At 44.1% G+C, this 27277-nt stretch overlaps 1 protein-coding gene across 1 annotated transcript; it reads left to right on the forward strand.

The window, feature by feature from the left end:
* Nucleotides 1-11185: 11185 nt before the first annotated feature.
* DUSP11 (dual specificity phosphatase 11) lies at nucleotides 11186-26708 on the forward strand. The gene is made up of 7 exons (XM_018564841.1): nucleotides 11186-11210; nucleotides 14487-14562; nucleotides 15491-15622; nucleotides 16618-16741; nucleotides 22415-22475; nucleotides 26482-26528; nucleotides 26629-26708. The coding sequence occupies exons 1-7, from the start codon at nucleotides 11188-11190 to the stop codon at nucleotides 26706-26708; spliced, it is 543 nt and encodes a 180-aa protein (XP_018420343.1). The 5' UTR covers nucleotides 11186-11187.
* The last annotated feature ends 569 nt before the right edge of the window (nucleotides 26709-27277 follow it).

Genomic DNA, 27277 nt, shown 5'->3' on the forward strand with positions numbered 1-27277 from the left:
CCCCGGGTGACACCCCGCCGTGTCATCATCGCGCGTGTGTGTGACGCCACGCAGTGACACCTGATTGACGCGGCCATCTGATTGATGCCTGCCGGCGGCCATCTTGCTGATGGACACCGGCAGAGAGAGGAGGGGACGTTCACTCGGCGGGATGAGGTATGCCGCAGGGTCCCCTCCTCTTTCCTGACACTGTCAGGCTCTCAGTCCATGACCGAGTGCCCGACTTTTTAGAGGGGGTGTCACCAAAATAACTGTCAGTGATTTTGGTGTCACCCCTGCATTGGTGTCACCTGGGTGCGGGCTGCACCCCCCGCTTGACGACACTGGGTGGTCAGCAGTAGGGATGCACCGATATATCGGCCGCCGAAACGTATTGGCCGAAAATGACACTTTTGGCATAATGCTGAAAGTGCCATGTTTCGGCCGATACATCGGCGCATCCCTGCTTTCTCTCCTCCCCGTGTGTGTCCCAGCGGGGAAGAGAGAAAGTGTCACAGGCGGCCGAGCCCTGCGGTAGGAGAGCGCTGTTAACGGCCGGTGTCTCTCCTCCCACACCGCTCGGCCGCCTATCACAGTCCGGCAGAGCGTTGTGTGGGCGTAGACAGGCCACGCTGTCACAGAAGGCTGAGCTCTCCTCCCTGCACCGCTCGATCAGCCTCCTGTGACAGTGTGTGTCAGAGAGGAGAGCAGGCTACAAACACTCAGTGATCAGTGATCGCTGAGTGTTTGTACATAATTGAAGCTATGGTATGTTAACTATAGCCTCAATTATGAATGAATGGGAAGTGATCTACATCACCTCCTGTTCATTCATAGTTGTAGTTATAGTAAATATACCATGTCCTCATGTTATCAATGAACAGGAACACTCATAGAGGATTCCTGTTCATTGATAACTGAGGCTGCAGAAAAAGAGATAGAGGACTTTGTGTCCTAAATTTCTTTTACTATTTTAAAAGGGAAATATCAGGGGCCCAATACTTCCCCGAAACCCCTAAAGTAAAGTAAAAAAAGTAAAAAAATAAAAATATTTATTAAAAAATGAATTAATACATACAAAAAAAATAAAAAGTTTATAAAAAATAAATAAAAATAAAATATTTAAAAAATTTGAAAAAATGTAAATAAAATTTTTTTTTTTTTAAATTTCAGTTTTGTTTTGGTTTTAAAATTTCCATTTCAGTGCACCCCTAGTCAGCAGCGTCACCAGAAACACTGGGAGATTTCTCATCCATTCCTATTCTGAAGACAACCCAAAATTTTAGATTTTCTTTCAGTTTAAGTAATATCATTCACCAGAAATACAGGGGGGTGAATCCATCTAACGGGGACACAGACAGAAATAAAAAAAAACCTGACAAGGGTCCTAATCCCTCTCCACTTTATCCAAAACTAAAGAAAAAGTTATGGCTTCAGTTGAACTTTAAAGGAGAACCTATGAGGTGAGTGTTTTTCACTCACCTCATAGTTCTAGTCGACCTGTGACAATGAGACTGTCACAGGTCGGCTCAGTAGATCGGGAAGTGAGCGAACACATACCGGCGTTAGCTCACCTGTCAATCCTGTCACGGCTCTCTGGCGTGACAGGGGAGGGGCTGGATTCCCCCCTCCCCGCTCGGATCCACCAGCACTCACTGGCGGAACGGACGGGGGAGGGGGCGGGTACAGCTGGCTCTGCCTCTAGATAGCAGAGCCAGCTGTCAGTCCGCTTCAGCTGCGGCGTCTCAGTATACCGCGAGCTACAGCTCGCGGTATACTGAGCCTAGGGTGACGGGAGGACGCTAGTTTGTGTCCTCCCGTTACCCTAAGGAGAACTATGGGGAAAAGCCTTCACCCCATAGTTCTCCTTTAAGTTGGGTGGAGTACTGCAGGTAGTTAAAAAAACACATATGGGGGAATTTATCAAAAATGGAACAGAAAAAATCCTAGAGAGATGCTGATTGGTTGTCATGCACGGCTGCTCCAGATTTTGTCTGCTCCAGTTTTGATAAATTCCCCTCACAGTTTTTATTGGCTTGTGTTGGTTGCAGCAGCCTCTAATATAATATATTGTAGGGATGGAGAGAGACCCTGAAGCTGCAAGACTGGACCAGGGCTTACCATGCTCAATTATGTCATCCACATACAGCAATGACATCACAGCTCCAAACATAACCAAAAGCACATTCATTGGTCTTTGCAGCAAGAGGGCACTGTGCCATACACGATTCAAAGGCATATTAGCACATGACCTCTGCCACCTCTGTTCTTCTCTGTGCATACAGAAGCTTCCATTAATGGAATTATAATGAACAGAGTTACTAACCGTTTAATATAATTTGAAAAGAAGCTTAGCTATAAAACTAGTGCCATTAAACGTGCCTTACACAAGTCTGGTTTGAAGGACCATTGGACAATACATTTCCTCTAGTGACATCTTTTTATAGTGGAACATTAAATGCAATCACAGGATACCTGTCTTTTGACATTAATAAAATTTTGCTTATGTCATGTTGTGTTCAAACAATGCAAATGTGACAAGACTCTCATTCTGGAATGTATTGTTACCAAATGAAGAAAACATTAACTTGCATTACAGACCAGGAAAACGCTGTTAGCTGCAGCCTTGGAACTGTCCTATCTGCACTATTCAGAGTAACTTCTGCCCTAGGTGATTTGTCCAGCAGCATGAGAGGTTCTAAACGTATAAAAGTCACTGCTACTGATTAATAACCGGCCTGTTAGAGATCATAAAGCAGTGACTAGAAGCAGAGGCATAACTAGAACCTTCAGAGCCCCGGTGCAAGCAACTATGAACCCCCCCCCCCCCCAACCCTCCGCTGTCATGGCACTGTGTGGTTAGCAGGATGGCTACCGAGGTCCCCAGCAAGCACGGGACCTCAGGCAGCCGCTTAAATGTAAAAATTTAGTGTCTGTGTTCTGTCGAGAACGCCAACCCAGTATCAGCGTTTGCGCACATACGGGATTAACGAGGAAACCGGCATTTATTTACAAAGTATTCATTTGTAATTGTTAATTGTGACCGGTATTAATATGCCGTCCATGGCAGTAAATGATGTATGGCGGTAAATGATGGATGGCGGTAAATGATGGATGGCGGTAAATGATGGATGGCAGTGAATGATGGATGGAATATTATTAACGGTCACAAGTAACAATTTAAACTAAATACGTTGTAAATAAAGCCCTGTTTCCTCGATAATACCGGTCTGTGCGCAAGCGCAGATGCTGAGGTCGGCAAATTCGACTACGTCGGCATTCTCGACAGAACACCGGTATAAACCCTGGTAGTTCCGCCAGTTAAAACCTGGGACTGTCCCGAGAAATCAGGGACCACTGGCAACCACAAATGAAGTGGTAGGAATTATTAAGCATACACTTTATGACTTACAATAGCGCTGATATAAAATGAGACGTACAGAAATAATTTATTCCTTCCGCTATTAACACATAGCAGATATATTCTACTGCATGCGTCGGTCCGTTCACACCATGGCATTGCATTAAAGGAGGACTATGAGGAGAGTGATTTCCACTCATCCTCATAGTTAGAGCCTGTCACAGGTCGGTTCTATAGATCGGGAAGTGGCAGAAACAGGCACCGATTGTAACGTCTCTGCAGCGCAAGCCTTGGATCACAACTGCGGAGAGGGTACTTGCGGTTTGATCAGTTGATGGTAGAAAGGTATCATGGCACACTCACAAACCAGCATGTAAAACAACTTGTCTCAAGGATCTGCTCACTTCCCGTTCATCTCCCTGCAGAGAATGGTGACTGTCAGTCACCGCTCCCCGCAGGGATTCCCCCCCTCCCCTCTTTGTTCCTCCAGTGCTGAGTGGAGGAACGAACAGGGGAGGGAGTGGGCAAAGCTGGCTCTAGATAGGCAGAGGCCGCTGTCAATCAGCCAGCTGGGTGGATCTCGACAGTATTGTCGGAATCTGTTCCGGCTGCGGCACTCGGTATATAGCAAGCAATAGCCCGCTATATACTGAGCTTTGGGTCATGGGAGGAGGTTAGTATATGTCCTCCTGTGAACCCTAAAGAGAACTATGGAATAAAAAGGTTACCCCATAGTTCTCTTTTACGGGTTAATATTTATAGTTGCTTCTCCTTCCTTGTGATGTTAGGAGGGGTTGTGAGTAGTTTGTTCATTGTAATCTGATTTGAACACCACCTGTCCTAACAAAGGGTTAAAGGATTACATTGCTTTGTACAGTATGTTTATGAAGTTAAAGCGGACCTTTACCCATATCTTCAAAATAACAACAAACACACCTTTAGAAATGTTTAGTGATGACAATCTACAAACACATACAGTACTTCTAGATAATTGCCGCCTTTGTATTCTTTCCACACCTTATTCCTCTTTTCCTCCCCAGTCTTCTGACAGTGGCCATGTTAACTAAGGGCGGGTTACTAGATCTCCCTTGGCCGCAGATTTAAAGCCCTTTATTCCTGCCAGGGGGAGCTTTAAAGTGGACCTTTACCCATATCTTTGAAATAACAACATTCACTCCTTTTGAAATGTTTAGTAATGACAATCTACAAACACATACTTCTAGATAATTGCCGGCTTTGTATTCTTTGCATTCCTTATTTCTCTTTTCTTCCTCATTCTTCTCAGTGGCCATTTTTAATAAGGGCACATGAATCCATCTCCCTTTACTTCCTGGAACTCTGGCACATGTGACTACGACATGTGACCATGTACATCATATCGGGGGAGGAAAACGCCTTTCCCTGAGTTCTCATGAGATTACAGATGAGATTTCCCAGCAATGCTCTGCTGATGTACTGTAACCTTCCCAGCATGAAATGCTTGGGGACATTAGATAATTTGTGCCAAAACTGGACCAGCTAGTAGGTACACTCTATTTGTAAGTAAATTAAAAATGTGTTTGTTTAATGAATGTAAGATGATTTTACATCAGCATGCAGAGCTGTATGCTGCTGTGTTTTTTAGTGAAGGGGGGTAAAGGTCCACACCTTTTATTTAGAGAAGCACAGTCCTCAAAAGTCCTAAGTCTTTCTATAAGGATATCACTGTGAAGGTGCTCAGAAAAAAACTGGAATTAGCCATGTTGCCTGCTGAAACAAAACATCTAAATGGTAAAAAAAATATTTATTCTTAAATTATTTTTTGGTAAGCTGTGTAATAAATAACAAAACATATACAGGTCTATTCACAAAGAAGAGTTTGGAGAAGGCCGGAGAAGTGAACCATCTAGGTTCTAGGACAACATAGCTGAACTGGAAAGTGAGCTGAATTGGAGAATGTTTCCAGTTCAGCTGTGTTGTCCTAGACTTTTCACTTCTCCTGCCTTCTCCAAACTCTTCACCCCTTTGTGAATAACCCTGATAAAGGGGATTTCACTGCAGAAGTGGAAATACAATTTGCATGTGAGCACTGAAGTAGTTTGGCTCCCTCTGGTGGTTTATGAAGCATACATCATCACAAAAATAAATGCACGTGTTGGTATTCACATGCAGCGGAGATGCAGCTCTCCTCACTGTAATTTGTGGAGCTATTTCATCAGTTGTGACCGGGATGCCTGCATCAAAATTTGTAGCAATCCATAGTTAAAAAATAATAAAGTTTTAAAGGTTTTTTTTTCTTTTTTCACGAAGTAAACGTCCTTTTTTGTTTTTTGATGAGTGTGGAAGGATTAGAGCCTCTTTTTGGTTTTTAGTTCTCTCTATGGCCTTGTTCATAGTTTTAGTTCTGTGAGCGCATGCATTGACATAAAAAATGTGCAATGTACTTGCAGTGCCATTGTTTGTTAATGGCACCCCAAACATGGCCAAGAAAATGTGCATTTTTATTCACGCACATCGATGAGAGTTAAATGCAGACAAACGCGCAGTGAAAAAACATGGTACACTGGTAGCAGAGCCCGCTACACGAGCTACTTTCCAGCGTTTGTCACACGTGTGGCACCCATTGAAATTAATGGGCAACGCTCGGCAAAACGCCGGGGAAAAACGCACACGAACACAATGCGTGTTCACAGAACGTGAAAGTGTGAACGGGAGCTTACAGAGGTATCCTCTCACTTTAACTGGCCAAACATCAGAAGAATTTTGTTTTTTAAAAATTAGTTATCAGAGCATTTTCTCATGGGGTCAAATCGATGGTCATTTTTGACGAGCAGCAGTGGCAGAAAAAAATTGAAGGAGCAGAATGGAATTTTTTTTTTTTAAACGAACGAAATTCTAATTCATTCTGGAAACTCCAAACATTGCAAAATCGAATGTTAAAATCAAACAAAATTTCAAACGACATTTATCAAGTTTTATGGCATTATCGAATGTTCTGATGAGATTTCTCATATGAATGTTCGTGTATGGCCAGCTTCTCTGTCAAGCTCATAAAAGTTTTACTCGACAGGAAGTGAGGAAAAAAACTTGCAGCGGGGACGCAGACAGCAATAAAAAGCTGACACAGGTTCTGTCCTATCACTTCTCTAAAAAACAAATATTGCTGTCTATGTTGTCACAGGAAAGTAGGTGAGGGGAAGTCTCTTTAATGGAGTCTATGATTGAAAAGAAAAGAAAAAAAAAAAGATGTTCTAATTAGAGGTGCACTGAAATAGATTTTTTAGACCAAAAACAGAAAAATTGTCAGGCCAAAACCCAAACTTAAAATAATTTTTTTTCTAACCTTTTTAAATTATTATTTTTTTTAAATGTTATCTTTTTTTAACTTTACTTTTAGGGGGTTTGGGGAAATATTAGAGGTCTAAACAGAACCCTGATATTTCCTTTTTAAAATAGAAAAAGAGATTGAGGACACAGAGTTCTCAATCTTCTTTTCTGCAGCCCCTGTTATCAATGAACAGGAATCCTCTATACTGAGTGTTCCTGCTTAGGGATGCACTGATACCAAGTACCATACTTGGTACAAGTACAAGTACAGATACTTTTCCAGCTCCAAGACTAGACTAGAGAAAATTTCAAAAGTTAGGAGGCAGCTGCCATTTGTAAGGAGCACACGGAGCTCCTGGGATTTGTACATCTCTGTTTTAATGTCCGATTTTGTTTTTATAAATATATATAAAGGGATGCACCGATACCAGTTTTGCGAGTACAAGTACTGATATTTCAGGATAGTGGTGGAGTGCCAGAGCCAGGTCCAAGCTGCCACTGCTGCAACCCTGGTAGTTCTCATGAAAATGCCAAGTATCGGCACTGGTATCTGAACTGGTATCGGTGCATCCCTATTCCTGTTCATTCATAAACTGTGGGGATAGTATCAGTTACTGTAGATGTGATGTAGAGCACGTCCTATTCATTCATAACTGGGGACACAGTAACTAAATACTATGTCCTCTGTTATTTACAAACACTCAGCTTGGCCTCCTGTGACACTGCTGACAGCTCTCTCCTCCCCGCACCACTCTCTATCCTGATTTTCTTGTCACAGGAGGACGAGCAGGGCAGTGCAGGAGAAGAAATCGGCTTCCTGTGATAACACTGACAGTGCTCCCCGCACCGCTCAGCCTCCTGAAAGTTTCTCTCCTCCCCACTGGGCGCTGCTCTGTGTCCCCCCCCTGATCCTCGTGGCCTCTGCCCACACAGGCGGGGGGAGCAGTGGGAATCAGAGGGGACACAGAGCAGCGCCCAGCAGGGAGGAGAGAAACTAGAGATGCACCACATTCTGCAAAATAATTGTACTTTCAGCATTTTGCCAAAAATTTGGTGCATCCCTAGTTCTAATCTTTCTCCACTCCAATAGAAAAAAGGGTTTTGACTGGACATACATTTTCGGTTTATGGAGCTGGTATGTGAACGGCAATCACTCAGTGTATAGGAAGATTTATAAATCAGCCGCTCTCCACACATAGCATTCACCTTATTACTGATAACTTACATAATTAGAACAGAATGTAAAAAAAAAAGTGTTTTTCTGGAGTTCAGCTTTAAGCAGCACAAGTCTCACAACGCTTTTTCTTGTGATGCACTCCTAAATACCGTTTTTCTACAAGAGTGAGGCATGCTGGGAGTGGGAGGGGTTATACCTGGCTGGTATTTTTTTTTTTGCCAATGCCCAAATCTTCCTAAAGGCGGCAGAATAAACCAGTCTTATCAGAATAACTACTGATCCTGTGTCCTTTAATGAACTCCAAGATTTTACGGTAAGCACTTAAAACGTTCTCTGATATCCCTTGTTACATACAATCTGCATTTTACAAAGAACACTTTTGTTGCCACTGACTCATATGTCAGTAGTAGCAGGCCCCTGTAAACCGACTTAAGGCAGACCGGTAAAGGTGTCCTCTGGACGGGTGTCACCTAACTGGATGTCATCAGTCCATAATGACGTCACGCACCCTTAGCTGCCAGTGGTCATCTTGGTGATGGACACCGGCAAAGAGAGGGGGATAGGTTATGCTTCCGGGTCTCCTCTTCTCTCGTGCAGCAGTCTGGCTCTTGGTCCATGACCGAGTGCCCGACTCTTCATAGGGGGTGACACCAAAATGACTGTCGTTCATTTTGGTGTTACCCCCTCTGTTATTGTCACTTAATGCAGGCCCCACCCCGCTTGTGACGCCACAGCCCCCAACTTGCTTCCTGGGCTCCTCCTGAGGAACCCTAATCTCTCCTTAATGAGCATTTCTCATCACTAAAGTGCTTTTACAAAGGAGGGCTCGTGTGTTAAGTAAAACAAAAACAAAAAAGTTTTACAAAATAATGTAAAATACATTTATAAACACCCAAAAAAATGTAAAGTCACACTTCCCTGTGTACACGCATTCTATTATTATTATTATTCAGGATTTATATAGTTTGCGCAGCACTTACCAATATAAAGAAGACATTAGTTATAATACAATTCACGACAAGATGGTTAGGAGGGCCCTGCCCCTGAGGGCTTACAATCTAAAAGCTAAACTAATGAAAACACGCTGTGAGCGTGACTGCAATTGTGCCACACATGGTATCGCCACATGTGCCAGAGTGCGACTTATAATACTATGGCCATTATGGACATAAATGTGCACTTTGGACATAAAAATAAACAAATAGGCTATACAATCATGGGTATGCCGCTAGGGAAGTCAGAAATAGAAAAAGATTTGGGGGTCATTGTAGACCACAAACTGAATGGTAGCTTGCAGTGCCAAGGGGATGTATTGCAGGGACAAGTCTATAATTGTGCCACTTTATAGATCGTTGCTTCGGCCTCATCTGGAGTACGCGGTCCAGTTTTGGTCGCCGGTACTGAGAAGGGATGTCCTTGAACTGGAGAGAGTCCAGCGGAGGGCAACAATACTAATTAGGGGAATGGAGGACCAGAGCTATGAGACAAGGCTTCTGACCTTAAACATGTTTACGCTGGAATTAAGGAGATTAAGGGGGGATATGATTTTCATGTACAAGATGTTCAATGGTGACAGCAACATTGGCAACAAACTGTTTAAGATTAACTCCATTACAAAGACTAGAGGCCACCACCTAAAGTTGGTGGAGAAAAAATTCCAGCACAATGGGCGAAGAGGGTTCTTTACAGTAAGAGCGGTTAAGGTTTTTTGAACTCGCTGCCATCGGCAGTGATTTCAGCCAAGAGTGTAGATTTGTTCAAGAAACGTTTGGACAATTTCTTGAGGGACCGTAATATCCAGGGATACCAGTATCCCTAAGAATGAGATGATGCGTGGACCTATATGGGTTGGACTTGATGGACGTATGTCTTTATTCAACCCCAAATACTATGTAACTATGTAACTATGTAACTCAAACAGGGTTATTCACAAAAGGGTGAAGAGTTTGGAGGAGGCCGGAGAAGTTAACAATCTAGGCCAACATAGCTGAACGGGAAAGTGAGCTCAATTGCAGAATGTTTCCAGTTCAGGTATGTTGTCCTAGATTGTTCACTTCTCCAGCCTTCTCCAAACTATTCATCCTTTAGTGAATAACCCAGTAAATGTATGATCTGTACGGGCTTTTAAAGCGTCACCTATGAACAGGCTCAAGCAATCTTTAAGATGGGCATGTTGGATATCTATTTACTCAGCATAGCCTCATCTTTTGTCATCTACAAAACAATGGGGTATTATATTGTGTCTTTGTGCACTAAGATTAATTTTCTGTTGCCTTAGCGGCAGGAGAATGGCCAGAGCGTCCCAGGTTGCTAAGTGGCTTGAGTAAGTGAGGTTCTTACAGATTCACATAACAGGTTGGGGTAGAGAGTTCCAGAGGATGGGAGAGGTTCTGGAGATGTCCAGGATGGGAGGAGGTCATGAGCAAGCTAAAGAGCAGGAGGACTTGGAAGGACGTTTTGGGTGATATTTTGAATAATAAACTCAGATGAACCTCCATGTTTACAACAAATTAAAATATGAATGATCAATAACCCTCTGATCTTATATTTATTAATATCAACATGTGGGTGTTTGAGCTTATTATTATAAACTTTAATAATGAACGTAAATAACTATAACCATGTTCTCATTTACAATAAAGATATACCTTATGATAGTAAATGTTAAAGTGACATTAAACCCTCAGATTTTTTAACATAAAAGAATAGTGTAATGTGCGCCTTACTGTAATCCATGGTTGTTTCCCTGCTGCTCTTCCTTTTAACCCCTTCGTGACGGGAGACGTACACTGTACGTCCAGCCACAAAGGGACCAAATGACTCGTCACGTACACTGTACGTGACGAGTTATTTGCTGCACTAGAAGGCTGCTAGTTGTTTTATGTTAAAACAATCTGAGGGTTTAATGTCACTTTAATATTATCATCTCTCTGCTCAGACACACATGCTATGTGAAGTCAACCTTCCTAGCAAGGATGCCCCGCCCCACTGATACTATTGTGGTGGGGGCGGGACTAAGTGGGAAGGCCCCGGCCTGGGCATTTGCACCACTGTTAGCGGTGGCGGCGCCTCGTTATTATCACCTTTTAGCAGGCAGGAATGGCGCCCTACAGAAATAACCGTGTTGTCTCAGTTGCATAGCTTACGAATGCGGAGAAAAAGAAACCCTTTCTTTCACTTGCCCAAAGCCAATATGGCGCCACCGGCTCCTGTCTAGTGACGTTATTCTTCCGCGTCCCGGTTGTGACGTGGCATGCTGTTCAGTTCTAGCAAGCGTGTGATGCTTATTTGCTTGCTTCCCAAGTTTCGGGTTTCGTTTTCCTGGATTTCTGCCTCCTGCCGCATACACTTGTGTTCGGCCGCCATGAGTAACCATCTGCCGGACGGGTGAGAGAAAGGGCATGAGGGGGAGCAGCGCTTGTATTATGTGTGCCCAGTGTGGGGGGGTGAGCCAGCACAGGGAATGGGGTGGTGACTGAACATGGAGGAGTCCTCTTTATTTTGTTAAGTGGACGGGGGGAGATATATGGAAGGGATGACAGAGACTAAAGTGTACCTGTCACCAGAGGGAGGTAGCTGATCAGTGTCTTAAGAAACAGGGAGTGCATTGGTTTTAGTGGTTTGCAGGACTTGCATTTTAAGAAGGACCAGACACAAGCGCTGTATACATCTTAGGCTTGATGCACTTGGGGGATGAGCCCATGCAATGCAAATACTGGTTTAAATTGCCCCACCTGGGAGCAGTGTACACCAAATTCAATGGTTGTATGCAGGTATACCCCGAAACTTGTATAGACGTAAAACCCTAGATGTAGAAAACGTGTCCGCGGATTTACATCCATGCACATATGTGGCTGTACACAGCTACCGACGTATACCTGCTTATAGGCATTGACTTCTATAGGAGGCTCTCCAAAGGGGGAAATTATGCTGGTATGTGCGTTGTACAGACTCAGCCACCCATGTCCATTAAACAAAACCTTCAATGCAAAAATAACTTTCTAAGCATATCACCCCCATGATACTGAAATCTGCACACAAAGTTTACTTTTTAGTTTTGTTTTTTTCCAAGTGTTATCTCTTTGTGCTATTGCCAGAGGATTTTTTTTCCTCCACTTCCTGTCTATGGTTCTGAGCAGTGTGCACTGCTTCCTGTAAACCACAAATCCCAGGAACCATTGTGTCTGCCTGTTGTGCTGCGCATGCGTCTCTTTTTAAAGGAGAGCTATGTGGAGAGTGAAATGCACTTATCCCCATGGTTAGAGGCAACGTGTCACTGAAGCTGTCACACGCCAGCTGTCACTGCCCTCCGCTGGGATTGCCCCCTCCCCACTCCATTCCTCCAGCACTCATTGGAGGGACAGACATGGGAGGGGGCGGGCACAGCTGCCGCTGGCTCTAGAGAGGCAGAGCCAGCTGTCAGTCAGGTAGCGGGGTGGATCCTGACAATATTAGGATCTTTCTGGGCTGCGGCGTAGCTCAGCACCGTCAGCATATAGCGGGCATTAGTCCAGGCATTAGTAAGTATCCTACTGTGACCCAAAAAAAGTTTTGGCAGTAGTTTAATTCATTTGATTTTAATGAAGGTGAGGTTTCCTGTGCCATCTCTGGGTGTGAGCAGGGGAGGGTGGCTACCTTTCCATGTACATTGGGACCATGTAGACTATGAGGACATTTCCCTTCACTTCCTGTCCAGTAGCCACAACAGAAAGTGAGAGGGAGTCTCTTAAAAAGCTGAACCCCAGAAATTAGGGATGCAACGATACTGGTTTTTCAGTATCTAGTACCGATTATTATTAATATTTTTTTTTTTGGTACTTACCGATGCCGGAAGTCGGGCGGCTTGTAATGAATAGCTACCCGGCTTCCTGATTAGCCTGGAAGCCGGTGTTCTATCGAAACCTCCAACTCCTCAAGCTCTCCAACTATCTGACTTCCGGTTTAGTTAGAAGTAAGAGGTTTGGCTGAGAAGGCTGTACTGCACGTGCGCCACCCGAGGCATTTCCCTGTATACATAGTACACAGCAATAAAGTTTTAAAATTAACTAGGTTCAGACTAATCCAGCACCTTATTCATCTGAGTCGCCCCACTCAATATGTCCATTGCTTGCAGCCCTTTTGAGTGGGGCAACTCAGATGAATAAAGTGCTATATTAGTGTGAACCTAGTTCATTTTAATACTTTATTGCTGTGTACTATGTGTATAGGGAAATGCCGCGGGTGGCGCACGTGCGCTATAGACTTCTCAGCCAAACCTCTTCTAACTAAACCGGAAGTCAGATAGTTGGAGAGCTTGAGGAGTTGGAGGTTTCGATAGAACACCATCTCCATGCTCCCTCGTCAGTAGGTGATGAATCATGGAGCCGACTTTCTGGCCAATTAGGAACCCGGGGGCGTTTAATGACTTACTGCCTGGCTTTCTGATTGGCCAGCTTCCCGACCAGGTGACAAGGAAGCATGGAGCTGGCTTTCTGGCCAATCAGAAAGACGGCGGGACTCTCCGCCTGGCTTCCTGATTGGCTAGCTTCCCGACCAATCAAGATTCAAGGGGGCTGCATGTAATGATTCGCTGCCCGGCTTCCTGATACCGGAAGTTCTAGTATCGGGATAAGTATTGGGAGCATTTGGGTGAGTACGAGATACTAGTATCGGTGCATCCCTACCAGAAATTGCTCACTCCGATTTCACTGCACACTGTGAGCTGTAAAAGCTCCAGGAAGTCAGATAATGGTGCCTCATTTCCTGGCTGGAGGACGTCCAGCATCATCTAGGCCAGGGGTAGGCAACCTTGGCATTCCAGCTGTGGTGAAACTAACAAACCCATCGTACTGCTGACTCTGGGAGTCGTGGCTGTCAGTCTTGCAATGCCTCATTGGACTTGTAGTTTCACCACATTTGGTGAATGCTGAGGTTACCTACTCCTAATCTAGCCCTTTCCTCCCCAGCCAGACTGTACCTGGCCTGCCAATTTCAGTTCTTTTGATCGTGGAGGCTCCATATAACATGTGTTTGACCTAGGACCTCTGCATGCAAATACAGTCTGCCTATGAACACGCACTCCTCCAGACTGACACCCATCCATCAATGCATTTTAATATTTGTATAACCCCTCCTAAGAGCTGCTTGCATCAGTGCTCAGTACTCTTGAGAGGGGTACTGAAGCAGGGCGCACCCTGCCAACCCCTCCCACAAGCCATGGTCTGCCTGCATTGCATATAAAGGCACAGAGACCCATGGATGAATTTATCCAAACTGGAACAGGCAGAATGTGGAGCAGCTGCACATGACAACTGAGAGAGACGCTGATTGGTTAAACTTTGAAAATGAAGCTGAATGGTTGCCATGGGTGACTGCTCCAATTTTGATAAATTCCCCTCCCAGTGATGACAGCAGTTGTTCTAAAATGAGGTATGTAATGAAAGGCGGTCGTATTTTATCATTTCTTTAGCATGTTGATGACGTGGGAGAGGGAGGAACTAGAGAAGGACAAATATAAGCAGATTGAGCTTCATCTTTAAGTTTCTCAGTAATATGAGATTACAGTCCCCAGTGTAAATGAGTCCCAATAAATGTCATTGGCACAACCTGTCAGTAAGAACATCACATGTTTATCTGCCCTGAGCGGAGCAAATTCATCAAGTTGCTGTCTTTCTCCTCCTGTAGGTGGACGGAGTACAGTAATGTTGGAAAGCGGATTCCTGGAACACGTTTCATTGCTTTTAAGGTTCCCTTGAAAAAAGTAAGTTTTGGTTCTGACTTGCCTGTTGTTGTTGTTGTTATTATTATGCAGGATTTATATAGCGCCAACAGTTTGCGCAGCGCTTTACAATATAAGGAAGACATTACAATCACAATACAAATCAAGGTAAGATGGTAAGGAGGGCCCTGCCCATGAGGGCTTACAATCTAAAAGGGAGGGGGAAGTGATGCATGAGGAGGTAGCTGTGTGGGGATGAATTGTATGAGAACGTGATAGTTCAGTGGTTAGGTTTGGGTGGGATAGGCTTCCCTGAAGAGATGAGTCTTTAGGGAACGTCAGAGTGGGAGATAGTCGGACAAATTGCGGTAAAGAGTTTCATAGGATGAGAGAAACTCTAGTGAAGTCCTGGAGATGAGCATGGGAGGGTGGCTACCTTTCCATGTACATTGGGACCATGTAGACTATGAGGACATTTCCCTTCACTTCCTGTCCAGTAGCCACAACAGAAAGTGAGAAGAAAAGAGTTGATGAAGGAGCTGGAAAGCAGGAGGTCTTTGGAAGATGGGATGGTTAGGGTAATACTTTGAGACCAGGTTGGAGATATAGCTGGGAGCAGAGTTGTGGATGGCTTTGTAAGTGGTTGTTAATATTTAGAATTTTATGCTTTGGGCTATTGGAAGCCAGTGGAGGGATCGACAGAGGGAAGCAGCAGCATGCTCTGTTATGCTCTAACTCAGGGGTAGCCAAACTCCAGCCCTCCAGCTGTGGTGAAACTACAAATCCCATGATGCATCTCTCTCCGGGAGTCATGTCTGTGGCTGTGATAATCTTGCAATGCCTCATTGGATTTGTAGTTCCACCACAGCTGGGGGGCCGGAGTTTGTGTACCCCTGCGGAGTCTAACTGATGGGCGATATTGCATGTGCGTTCGTTTGGAAGAGACTCCATTATTCTTTTTTCTTTTTAGGTGTTTGATACCAGGCTGGCACCTTTGCAGAGGTTTTCAACGACCGAACTTATCAGTGAAATTGAGAAGCAAAAAGAAGAGCTTGGATTTGTTGTGGATCTGACGTGTACCAAACGCTACTATTCCCCACAGGTACACATACCTAGAGAATCTTGTGCAGTATGTAGAGCTGCTCACCACACTAGTTGAATAACAGAAACCTGTATTTGGAGGGCTATGAGGAGGATTTATCAAAACTGGAGCAGTTGCCCATGACAACCGATCCGCTTTTTTTCTTTTATTTTCAAAGCTAGATAGAAGCTGAATAGTTACTATGGGCAACTCCAGATTCTGTCTGCTCCAGTTTTAATTGCTTGTCTGGCTATCTCTGGCATCAGCACATCCTCAAATCGTGAGAATATTTCAGAGGTGCTGGTAGGAGTCTCTTGCTATCCTTTATGATAGACCGAATTTGATTTGTACATAGCTCATTAGCTTATGATTAGGCCACTCAAAAACACAGAAGGGGGGAATTTATCAAAACTGGAGCAGTTGCCCCTGGCAACCTATTAGCGTCTCTTTTAGTTTGCTCAGTTAAGATTTGAAAATGACAAATAGAAGCTGATTGGTTGCCATGCACAGCTTCTCTAGATTTGATAAATCCCCCCTCAGTCTCCAAAAGGAGATATTCCTTTTGGAGACTCAGGGAAAATAGAAGAGCGCCGGACCAAAAACGGTGCTGCCTAGGTGTGAGCAAGGGCTTATTGTAGTCTGTGTTCCCTTTTTATGCGATAACCCCTCACTTTGTGTCCCTCATCAGAGCGAGATATTAGGATGACTGGTGTCACCAGGGCAGGAAGATGTGGACAGCAATAGGAATCTGATCATCTAACTTTTCACCAGTCTGCCAGTAAAAATGCTTTTGTTATCGCTGTCCACATTTGAGAATTCTCCCATTTAATCGCAGTCCAGTGACACAGGAAGTGAACAGTCTCCAGGACAGGAAGTAAGAGGAAGTCTTCTTAGTGAGAACACAGCAACCTAAGAGGTTCTAAGCCCCCCCACTGTCCAAAATAATAATAAAAAAAATTGTAATTTATTCATATATACAGTAAATACTTATGACCTGTATTTATTGTTCTTTACAGGAGCTGCCTGCAACAGTACAGTACGCAAAAATCTTCACAGCTGGACGTCAACTGCCTACCGATGAAGTCATCTATGAGTTTAAAAGCACAGTAAAGCAGTTTCTGAGTGAGAATGCTGACAATGGTAAGTTCTTTTCTTTCAGTCTTCCAGGCCATTTGGTTTGTCAGGATTACCTCCAAGGCATCCAATGTGACCATAAATTATAGTCTTCGCTCTGCTTAAACCCTACAGACCTGTGGTTACGCCACTAAATGATACTTTCATTTAGGGCTTCCGATTAAACTGCCGAGGGGAAAAAAAAAATATCCACTTGCAGGTCATATATGTTACAATGATTTTATTGCAGCACAACATACTTACACTTTATGGCACCCTTGCAAGTGTGCTGTCCTCTAACGCTGACCGATTTAGGCCGTCAGTCACTGCCGCCATCGCCTCCGCTTTTTCTCCTGGGACTTCTGTCGATCTCTTCGTTCATCGGGTTGCCTGTGATGATGTAACTCCTTCGCACGCACTCAGGAGTTGAATTGTCCTTGGCACCGGTCTCCATTCCCGGCAGATGTTGCGAGGGACCAGGGCAGGCATCGTGAAGTGTAAACATGAAAATAAACTAGGTTGGAAGCAAACTTTTTTTTTTTTTGGTCAGAAGAGAGATTGGTCGTCTTTTCTGTAAAAATCTCTACTTTACATAGCAGCAGTTTTTATTTTCTACTTCCACTTTATCCCCATAGTGACACAGCAGCAAAAAATGTTTTAGTTGCTGGAGACCGGAGCAATTTCTAAATTTTTCCTATGCATTTGCTTAACCATAATTTCCATCTTCCTCATTCATTGCACCTGCACATATTATATAGCGTTTTTGTAAAGGACAGAATGGGATTTAACTTGATGTGACACATGCATATAGAAATTGTTGTTTTAGTTATAAAAACATAATGGGGAAAACACATTTTTCACAGTTGTGGCAATAATAATGTGTACATAATTAGTGTAGCTAACAGAAAGTAAATACATTATTTTATTTTTCCTTATTTATGGGGTATATCACATGTCTGGGATTTCAGTTTATTTTGGGAGTTTTATAGGTCACAAAATACAAGGAGTGAAATACAATTTTAGTGTGGAACAATTTTAGAATGTGGTATGTTTGTCTTTTAACTTTAATAGACTCATCGGCGCTATATTTTCTTTTTTATATTAAATGTATTTTTTACTTTTTCATTTCTAAAAACTGTTTAAAAGTTGTTTTGTTTTGGTTTTTTTTTAACTACTAGGGGGAGCACAAAAGGGTTTTTATTTTTATTTTCTTCACAGGCGCTGTGGATACTTGGTATTCGGAGGAGACACTGTATTCTCCTCAGAGATACTTTGTATCACTTTTTAGCACACTGATCCAACACGTTCAGCTCCACAATACAATGTGATGAGCTGCAAGCCGGATCAGTGGCTCTAACAACACTGTGATCACTGTGCTAGAACCCCCTTATTTGCTGTTGAGGGTCTGCCTCAGACACTGAGGGACCCATCAACAGCATTAGGCCCAGGAGCGATAGTCCCACCATGGACCAGCGATTATTTTCCCGTATGACGGAATTATTCCATTACCGGTCTTTAACCATTTGAAAAAGTTTGAGGGAATAATTCCGTCATCGGTAGGGATGGGGTTAAAAGCACCCATGGAATTTGTTGACATTCTACAATTAAACAGGCAAATGTTAGTTATGATTCAAACATTGCCTGCAGATAACGGTGATCTACTTAACCACCTTCCGTCCATGGCCGTTTGTGAACGGCCGGAAGGAAGTCTGCTCAGAGCGGGTGGGCGTCTTAAGACGTCCTGCCCCTCCACGGTGAAACACTATGGCCTTTAAGTGGTTAAATGAATAACACATAAAATTCTTATGGTGTATTTTAATTTTCAAGATCTAAATGAATGAAAATGGTGATTTCTCATGTGGAGAAAGTAAGTACACCCCCACAGTTACCACCATTTCTTTATTATCAGTACTTATTTAGTGCCGACAATTTACACAGTGCTTTACGTTTTAATACTGCGTATTACTAGGCAGGGAAACGCTAGGAACATTTTGCCTGAATGTTCAACACGACAAACTAGCCCTTTCAATGGTAGGGATGGATTTCTGTGGGCTAAACAAAAAGAAATGCGCAGTGTGCCATAGTGATTGATGGGCCGACAATTTTACGCAGTGCTTTACATAGTGCACATTCACATCAGTCCCTGCCCTGAAGGAGCTTACAATCTAAGGTCCCTATCTCGCATGCATGCATACAAGGGTCAAGTTAGACAGGAGTCAATTAACCTTCCAGCATGTCTTTTGGAGTGTGGGAGGAAACCCTCGCAAGCACAGGGAGAACATGCAAACCCCTTGTAGATAGTGACCTAGTCTGGATTCGAACCAGGAGCCCACAGTGCTGCAATGCAGAAGCGCTAACCATTACACCACTGTGCTGCCACCTCTTCAGATTATTATTATACAGGATTTATATAGTGCCAACAGTTTGCGCAGCGCTTTACAATATAAGGAAGACATTACAATCACAATACAATTCAAGATGGTAAGGAGGCCCTGCCCCTGAGGGCTTGCAATCTAAAAGGGAGGGGCAAGTGATACATGAGGAGGTAGCTGTGCGGGAATGATTGTTTTGAGAAAGTGATAGTTCAGTGGTTAGTTTGAGGTGGGATAGGCTTCCCTGAAGAGATGAATCTTAAGGGATCGCCTTAAGGCAGTCAGAGTGGGAGATAGACGGACAGGTTGGGGGTAGAGAGTTCCATAGGATGGGAGAGACTCTAGTGAAGTCCTGGGAGGTGAGCATGGGTGGAGAAACTAGAAACAGGTGATCCAGAATAGATGCCAATGGTTAGAACCTCCCTTTGGGAATATGAAGGTAGAACCCACATAAAATGAGCCCCAAAGCATTGAAAGGAAAATCATGAGCACTCATGTATGAAGAACATACTGTAAATCTATGTTATGCTTATTGATACATACTCGCGTGTCATAAAAGCCAACATTTCAGAGCCATGTAGGGTCCCTTCTCCAGGGCCACCGATTGACGACTGAGGAAGGGACCCTGCGTGGCCCGAAACTTGACTTTAATGATGCATGTGACTGGTATCAATAAACGGAACAAAGATTTATGTTCCTAATACATGAGTGCTGGTGATTTTTTCCTTTCAATACTTGGAAGTTTCAGACGGTGCCATCCATGTAATCTCTGTGGGCACCGCTATTCTTCAAAAGGTCAACAACGCTGTATGGAGTTCAGGTGGTCCTGAACACATATGAACCTGAACAAATATGAACACATAATTTGAACCTCAAACATCCAGAGCATGAAAAAACTGCAGCATGCCCTATTTTTTCTGCTCTGGAACGCACCAGAACGCCCTGGAGTGCACTGAAAGCCCACTTTAGGCTAAAAAATAAAACAAGTCCCGGAAAGCAGCAAAACACACAGCACTGTATGTGCAGAAACTCATGCAGATCTGGTCCGCATTTGGTGTGAACAAGCCCAGAGTTTTGAGACTAGGGGGTTGGCATGGCTTATCTTCCGAAGATAGTGGCACTATAGTGCACAAGCCATGTTATATTCTTGAGTGTAGCAGTAAACGGGGAGGACACTGTAGTCATTGTAGATCCAATGCAAGTGGTTTATTTACTTTTGTCCTATAAAAATTTGATTGCCGTACAAAATATGGGGATAAGGTTTGTAGGCAACTATTATGTACAATGTGGAACAAGTCTAAGGACAGGACATAATGACTGTGTGGTCCAGAGTGTTTTGAGAAATATGACACTTAGGGATGTCCCGATACCACTTTTTCAGGACCAAGTACTTCCCCTCATGTACTTGTCGATACCAATTACTGATGCTTTTTCTTAAAGGGACATGTGTCTTCTTTTTTTTAAACAATACAGACTAATGATTTTAGGCCAATTTCTTTGATTATGAAGTACTTTAATTTAAGACTGTTTTAGAATTCTAGAACATTTGTATTTGCTTTCACACTGCTGTCGTGAAACTACAAATCCGATCATGCATCTGCCTCTGGGATCATTTAACCTATTCATGTTAGCAGGGCAGAATTATAACTCTATTGCTGCAGTGTACTGGAAGTGTGTGCTATGGATCATTTCACCTGGTACACACTTCCAGTACACTGCAGCAATAGAGTTATAATTCTGCCCTGCTAACATGAATAGGTTCAATGATCCATAGTACAACTACATGTTATGTACTATGGATCATGATTTAACCTCGCTGGTGAGGTCGTAGGCGGCGTTGTGCGGGAGAGCAGTAGCGAGTCAGCGCTGGTCCGATGGGAGGAGCCCCAGATGGGGGTCCTAATTTAGCTGGCCGGTGACTGCCCAGAGGTGCCGCACGTGTCTGGGTCCTCTGGGCAGTCGCCGGCCAGCTAAATTAGGACCCCACCTGGAGCTTCTCCCATCGCACCAGTGCTGACTCGCTGCTGCTCTGTAACGCTTAGTAATTCAATTTTCAGTATCAGTAACTTACACATTATAAATGGAACTGATTCGCTATAAATGCCCCAATCCGTAGGTTACACAGGGAAAGTAATGGGATCACTATTTTATCTGTATTTCCTCATACAGGTAATGTCACAACAACAAAAAAAACAAAGTCAATGCCTGTCGGCTCCGTCTATGCAAAGTAACATAACAGTCCCCGAATGCAGGAAGAGAGCAATAATCACTTCCTGCATTCAGTGTCGCTCTCCAGCTACAGAAGCTGATGAAGCCGATCTCTGCTTCATCAGCATCTCTGGGGGTCCCTAGGTGACATTAGGGGTCTTGAAGACCCCTGATGTCTTCATAAAGAGGACCTGCATTGTAAATTGGCTATCACATAGGGGGCTTCTTAGCTTCCCATGTAATAGCAATAAAGTTCTGTGTAAAAAAAAAAAAAAAAAGTAATACAAAAATTTAAAGGAGAACTATGGGGTTAGGGCTTTTCCCCATAGTTCTCCTAAGGGTAACGGGAGGACACAAACTAGCGTCCTCCCATCACCCAAAGCTCAGTATCTAGCCCCGCCCCCCCATTCCCCTGAGAAGCTCTGCCATTGCTAGTGACAAGGAGAAGCTTCACAGACATTGATGCTTGCCCCTCCCCCCACCACCACCCGGAGAGGAAGAAGAGGGCATGAGGACAGAGCACATCACCACTGTAAGTCCCTTTTCTATCTTACACCGGTGACCTCCGCACTGCGTCACATTACTGACCTCCGCACTGACCCCCACCTGGACTCTGGTGCCGGGCTGTTGTATTCTGACAGTGGCACATGCGCTGTAAGTTGCTGTTCATGCCAAGAATATGGGGACAAGCTTTGGATCAGGGGGCTTCCGACGGGGCCAAACGCTGCTCAAATTCCTGCTCACTCCAACAGTGTGTGACCAGTGTACGGACAGCTTTAGTATGTTCATGTCTGGGGAGAGGACTATTGTGAAGCTGATCTCCGGGAAACCTTCTTCTACTAATCTTTTTGATCTGTTGAGTATAATAAAGTGTGAAATCGCTGAAAACACGTAAGGTATCTGTGACATCATCTTGATTTCTCGGTACGGCCAGGCTAAGTGGGAGAGTACACTATGGGGCCACACGTCCTATCCCTGTCTCTCCTAATGCCAGATAGAATTATACATGCCATCATGTTTTGGGATGGTAGTTACAGTTATGGACGTTTGTTGCGTGGGGTCAAGGGCATAAAATATGATTTGATTTCAATAATATATTTAAATTTTGTTTTTCCTGCAGAGAAACTCATTGGTGTTCACTGTACACATGGTTTGAACCGGACAGGATATTTGGTGTGCAGGTAGGTAGGCTTTTTACTGTTCTTAGCCGTAATATTCTAACCCCAACATGTGGGGAAACATTAACATGAACCATGTTTCATATAAATATATCACACGGGACAGTAAATGATAGCAGTATGCTACATTTCAGGAGCTTCAGGTACCAAGTACATTTATTGATGAAAAGATAATGCTGTCCATTAACTACCGCAAATGTCTAAGGTCAGCAGCCAGTCAGCTTACCTGCAATACATATTTCAAGTTACCACAGTTGAATTACCTGCAAGTCTTTTCACAGGGCTTCTGGGTGGGACTGTAGGTTGATGTGTTGCCGTATGGCCCTTGAGGCAGAGGCTGTAGCAGCAGTATATGGGATCGGCAATAGTGGGAGCAGTGTTGGCAAAGCCTGGGAGCAATCTCAGAGAGACTATGTTATGGGATTCATCTTTACAGATTGAAATGGCAGCAAAGCAGGGCAATGTTGTTTATTATGGGCTACTGTAATTACTAGGGATGCACAGATACCAGCCAATCAATCGGCATCGAGCCTGCCAAACAGCGTGGAGCCAGCTTCCCGGCTACATGTTCCATCGCGGTGCTGCCGGTCAGAAGAAATCTCCCTCTGACTGGAAGTTCTGGCATCGCATAAGAATCGGGAGCATTTGGCCGAGTACGAGTACTCACCCAAATACTCGGTATCGGCACCGATGCTAGTATTGGTGCATCCCTAGTAATTACTGTCGTATTGATTGGGCTAATGGAACTACACAGTCCACAAAAGCTGGTCATTTTTTGAACCTATTGCAGGGCAATTTTATGGGTCAGATGGTGGAAGCCCTAAGAAGGTAATTACTCTGTTGGATCTATTAATTTCAAGTAACACAAAGCTCATTACATTGAGGTACAAGGAGACCAGAGCCTGGTCTCTATTGGAGGGTGCCTGAGTATAAATTTCCCACTGCTTGTTTAAATCTGAGATGGTTTTCCCAAAACGCTGTGGATCCTAACAATGAGGACTCATTTACATTAGCTACACGATAAAACGTGGAATGCTACCGTGCGGCTAGTGAACACTAGGTGGCATCGGTGAGCTGTGGTGCCCTGGATTGTTACAAAACAAAGCACTGTTTACTTTTTTTTTCGTAACTTTATTTGGAGTGTACAGAATATACACACCATCCATGTCTCCGCACATCAGTGCTCTACATTGCGGTGTGGTGACTTGGCATCCAGTGTGCTGCAGAAAAATTTGATATGTCTGCATTTTACAGCAGCCCACCAAACATCCCATATGTTGTGGTGCGAACAGGGCACATAGAAAACAATAGTTTTTACTTATAGAATTTTTATTAAATGTTTTTATAAAGGAACTTTGACAGAAGTGCAATAAGACAAGTGCAAGGAAACACAATTGTCAAACAATGGAAATATTAAATGCAGGACCAGTTAGAGACCCAATTACAGATGAACCTGGGAAATGTGAAGGTATCATTGCAAAAAATCTCCATGTGGGGGGGTATGAGAAAAGGGAAGCCCAGGCCCTAAGACAGTATTGGACCTGGAGTGACCTGGTGGGCTGGAGAAAACATGCAAGATCTTGGCCTGTATGTATTTCCTTACCTTAATTTTAATTGACTGTGTAACTTTTTACAATATTTTAAATGCAGCAAAACATTTTAAAGAATGGAAATTGAAATGGCTCTATACCAGTCTTTCTCAACCGGTTGTGCCATGTTACCCTGGTGTGCCTTCTGGCTTCCTCAGGGGTGCCTCAAAATGTTGTGGTAGTGGAACTGTAATGTGAAGGGAGGGATGAAGACTGAGGTGAAGGGGGTTCCTGATGTCAAGGGGGCGACTCTCTTATATTAAAGAAGGACATGAGAAATTGAGGCTCCTAACGTAAAGGAGGGCTACTGCTGGAAAGGGTGACTCAGATGACAAGGGGGAAACCCATTTTTTTGTGTGTGGCGTCCGCCTTAAAATCTATGCTATTTTAGACTGGGGTTCCTCGAGATTGTGCATACATTTTAAAGGGCTCCATTGCTGAAAAAAGGTTGAGAGGCACTGCTCTATACTGCTGTTAGGCCTTATACATATCATGGACTAAACTGGTATCATGATGTCTATCTCTTGTCTGGTGAGGCATGAAAAGGCAACTTGCTAAGAGTTGTTTTTGTCCTACTGCATCATGTAAGCATGGACACGCTGCAGCTTAATTCATTTCTATTTCTTAAAGGAGAATTGATGACAAAACTTTTTATTTTGTAGCTTTAGATGGAATAAAGGAGGAATATAATCCATGTTGGGTTTTTGTTGCCATCTGTGTCCCATTGGGGAGATTTCCTTTCACATGCTTTCTGATGGCCAATATCCTTAACAAGAAGTGAGAGGAAATCTCTCCAAAGAGAGGGAAATCCCTCATTAGTGTCCCCATTGGAAGATTTCCCATCTATTTCTGTTCTGGCGACAAACCGAAATGTAGGTTTTTCTTTGTGCTTGCGTGGGTTTCCTCCAGTTTCCAAACACACTCCAAAGACACGCTGGTGGGTTATTTGTCTCCTGTCTAAATTGGCTCCGTATGTATGTGAGATAGGGACCTTAGATTGTAAACTCCTCGAAAGAAGGGACTGATGTGAATGTGCACACAGTGTTGCATAAATTGTTGGTGCAAGGGCTCAAAATTTCAAGTCCTGAGCTACTAGCCAGGCCTTAAAAGTTACTCGCCACCTAACCCCTACCCTGCCCCGGACTTAACTCCGCCAGGTCAGTAATGTAACGCACAGCGCAGAGGTCAGTAATGTAACACACAGCGCAGAGGTCAGAGTGACGCACAGCGCAGAGGAAGAAAGAAAGGGACTTACAGTGCTCTTAGCTGGTATTCAGGTGCCTCTTCTTTCTCTTGGGGGATTGGGTGTAGGTCGGTGCAGAGATCCTCCATGTACCTTCTTTTCCCTGCTAACTTTCTGGATGGCCGGTCTCACCGTCTCTGCATTCTTCCTCCCAGCCTGGCAGCTGAGGTGGGCGGAGGAAGCTGCAGAAGACAGCGGATGTCATCGAGGTGCGCCGGCGGCGGGACCAGAGATGGGACACTACTGCCACGGCGATCTCTGTAGCTACAGTGGCCGATGAGAAGAGAGAACAGAAGCGAGCAATTGCCGCGGCGGTAGTGTCCCATCTCTGGTCCCGCCGGCGGCGCTCTTCGCTGAGATTCCACTCGCCCCCCGCAATTTTCACTCGCCAATTGCGAGGGGGCGAGTGGAAATTTTGAGGCCTGGTTGGTGCTATATAAATAGTGACCGGGACAAATGGAAAGGTGGATTTTCCCTGATGGGGACTGCAGTAAAAGCCTGATGGTCTAATCCCTCTCTACTCTATCCAAAACTGAAAAAAATATTCCAATCTTCAAGTATTCCACTGGCCTGCCAATGGGCTATTCAACTGTATATTTTTTTAAATTACGCTAAGTGTTCACAGCAGCAAAGTATGCATTGGCTTTTATTTACCAAGCACTACAACAACGTCAGGAGGAAATCATCATCTTTCTCGCCTGTTATTTTGGTTCATCTTGAGTAAGTGTGTATCGGAGAGTAGGGATGCACCGATACCGGTATTTCGGTATTGAGCACGGGTACCGATATATTTTTTTTTCTGTACTCGCTGATATTGAACACCGATACCGGAAGTCCCATTAAGGAAGCCAGGTGGCATGTAATGACTCGCCACCTGGCTTCCTGATTAGCGGGGAAGCCGTCCCCATGCTTCTCGTCACTAGGTAATTAGAAAGCATGGAGCCGGCTTTCTGGCCAATCAGGACGTGTAGTGACGCGGCGCCAGGCTTCCTGATTGACCGGGAAGCCGGCTCCATGCTCCCTCGTCATGAGGTGACAAGGGACCATGAAGCCGGCTTCCTGGCCAATCAGAAAGCCAGGCGCCGCGTCATTACACGGCGCCTGGCCACAAATTCAGAGCAATTTATGCCTAAATATCTTTTTGTTTTGGCTCCATCTCTTGTTTTTCTTTTTGTAGGTATATGATCGATGTTCTTGATATGGTGCCATCTGAAGCTATAGAAAGTGAGTAACGTGAAGAGCGTTTTATATTTTTTAACCGAAAAGGTGCACACAAAAAAAGCAGCATTTTGTGTATTCACATATTAACGCTGATGTTTTGCAGAGTTCAACAAAAGCCGTGGACACTGCATAGAACGGGAGAACTATCTTGCTGACCTCTTGCAGGGGAAACCTAGGAGGTAAGTTGTCTGCCGCCTAGGAGCAAGTTTTTATTAAATGTAATATATGCGCCTCTGGAGTCAGCAGTGCGTTAAACATTTCAAGAATTTTGGATATTGTATCATTGCCATTTTTTTTTTCCTTTTGGGGGAGGGACATATACGCTTACCATTTCCTTGCATACTCCTCACCCCCACTACTACTCATCTGGTTAAGTCCAACTTCTTGATCCAGATCAATGACTCGGGGTTTCGAAGCAAGGAAGAGCCATTTTCAGGGTGGTAGCAGTGACAGGATATTTCTTTTTAATCCTCACTCTCATACCTCTGAATCTATTTTGGGTGTACGGTACCAGTGTAAATTAACACACCATAATTCAAACGGCAGCAGCTTTTCAACTTAAGGCAACCTGCCAAGAGTCACACCAAGGTGCCATGTAGGCAGGGCCGGCCTTACGGGTGTGCGAGCTGTGTGGCCGCACAGGGCGCCGTGCGGCCGACGCAGCTCGTCCTGATTTTAAAAGGGAAATGTCAGGGTTCTGTTTGGACCCCTAATATTTCCCGAAGCCCCCCAACAGTAATAAATAAATAAAT

Source organism: Nanorana parkeri, unplaced genomic scaffold (genome assembly GCF_000935625.1).
Source record: "Nanorana parkeri isolate BGI_ZX_2015 unplaced genomic scaffold, ASM93562v1 scaffold786, whole genome shotgun sequence".
In the NCBI taxonomy this organism is placed as follows: Eukaryota; Metazoa; Chordata; class Amphibia; order Anura; family Dicroglossidae; genus Nanorana; species Nanorana parkeri.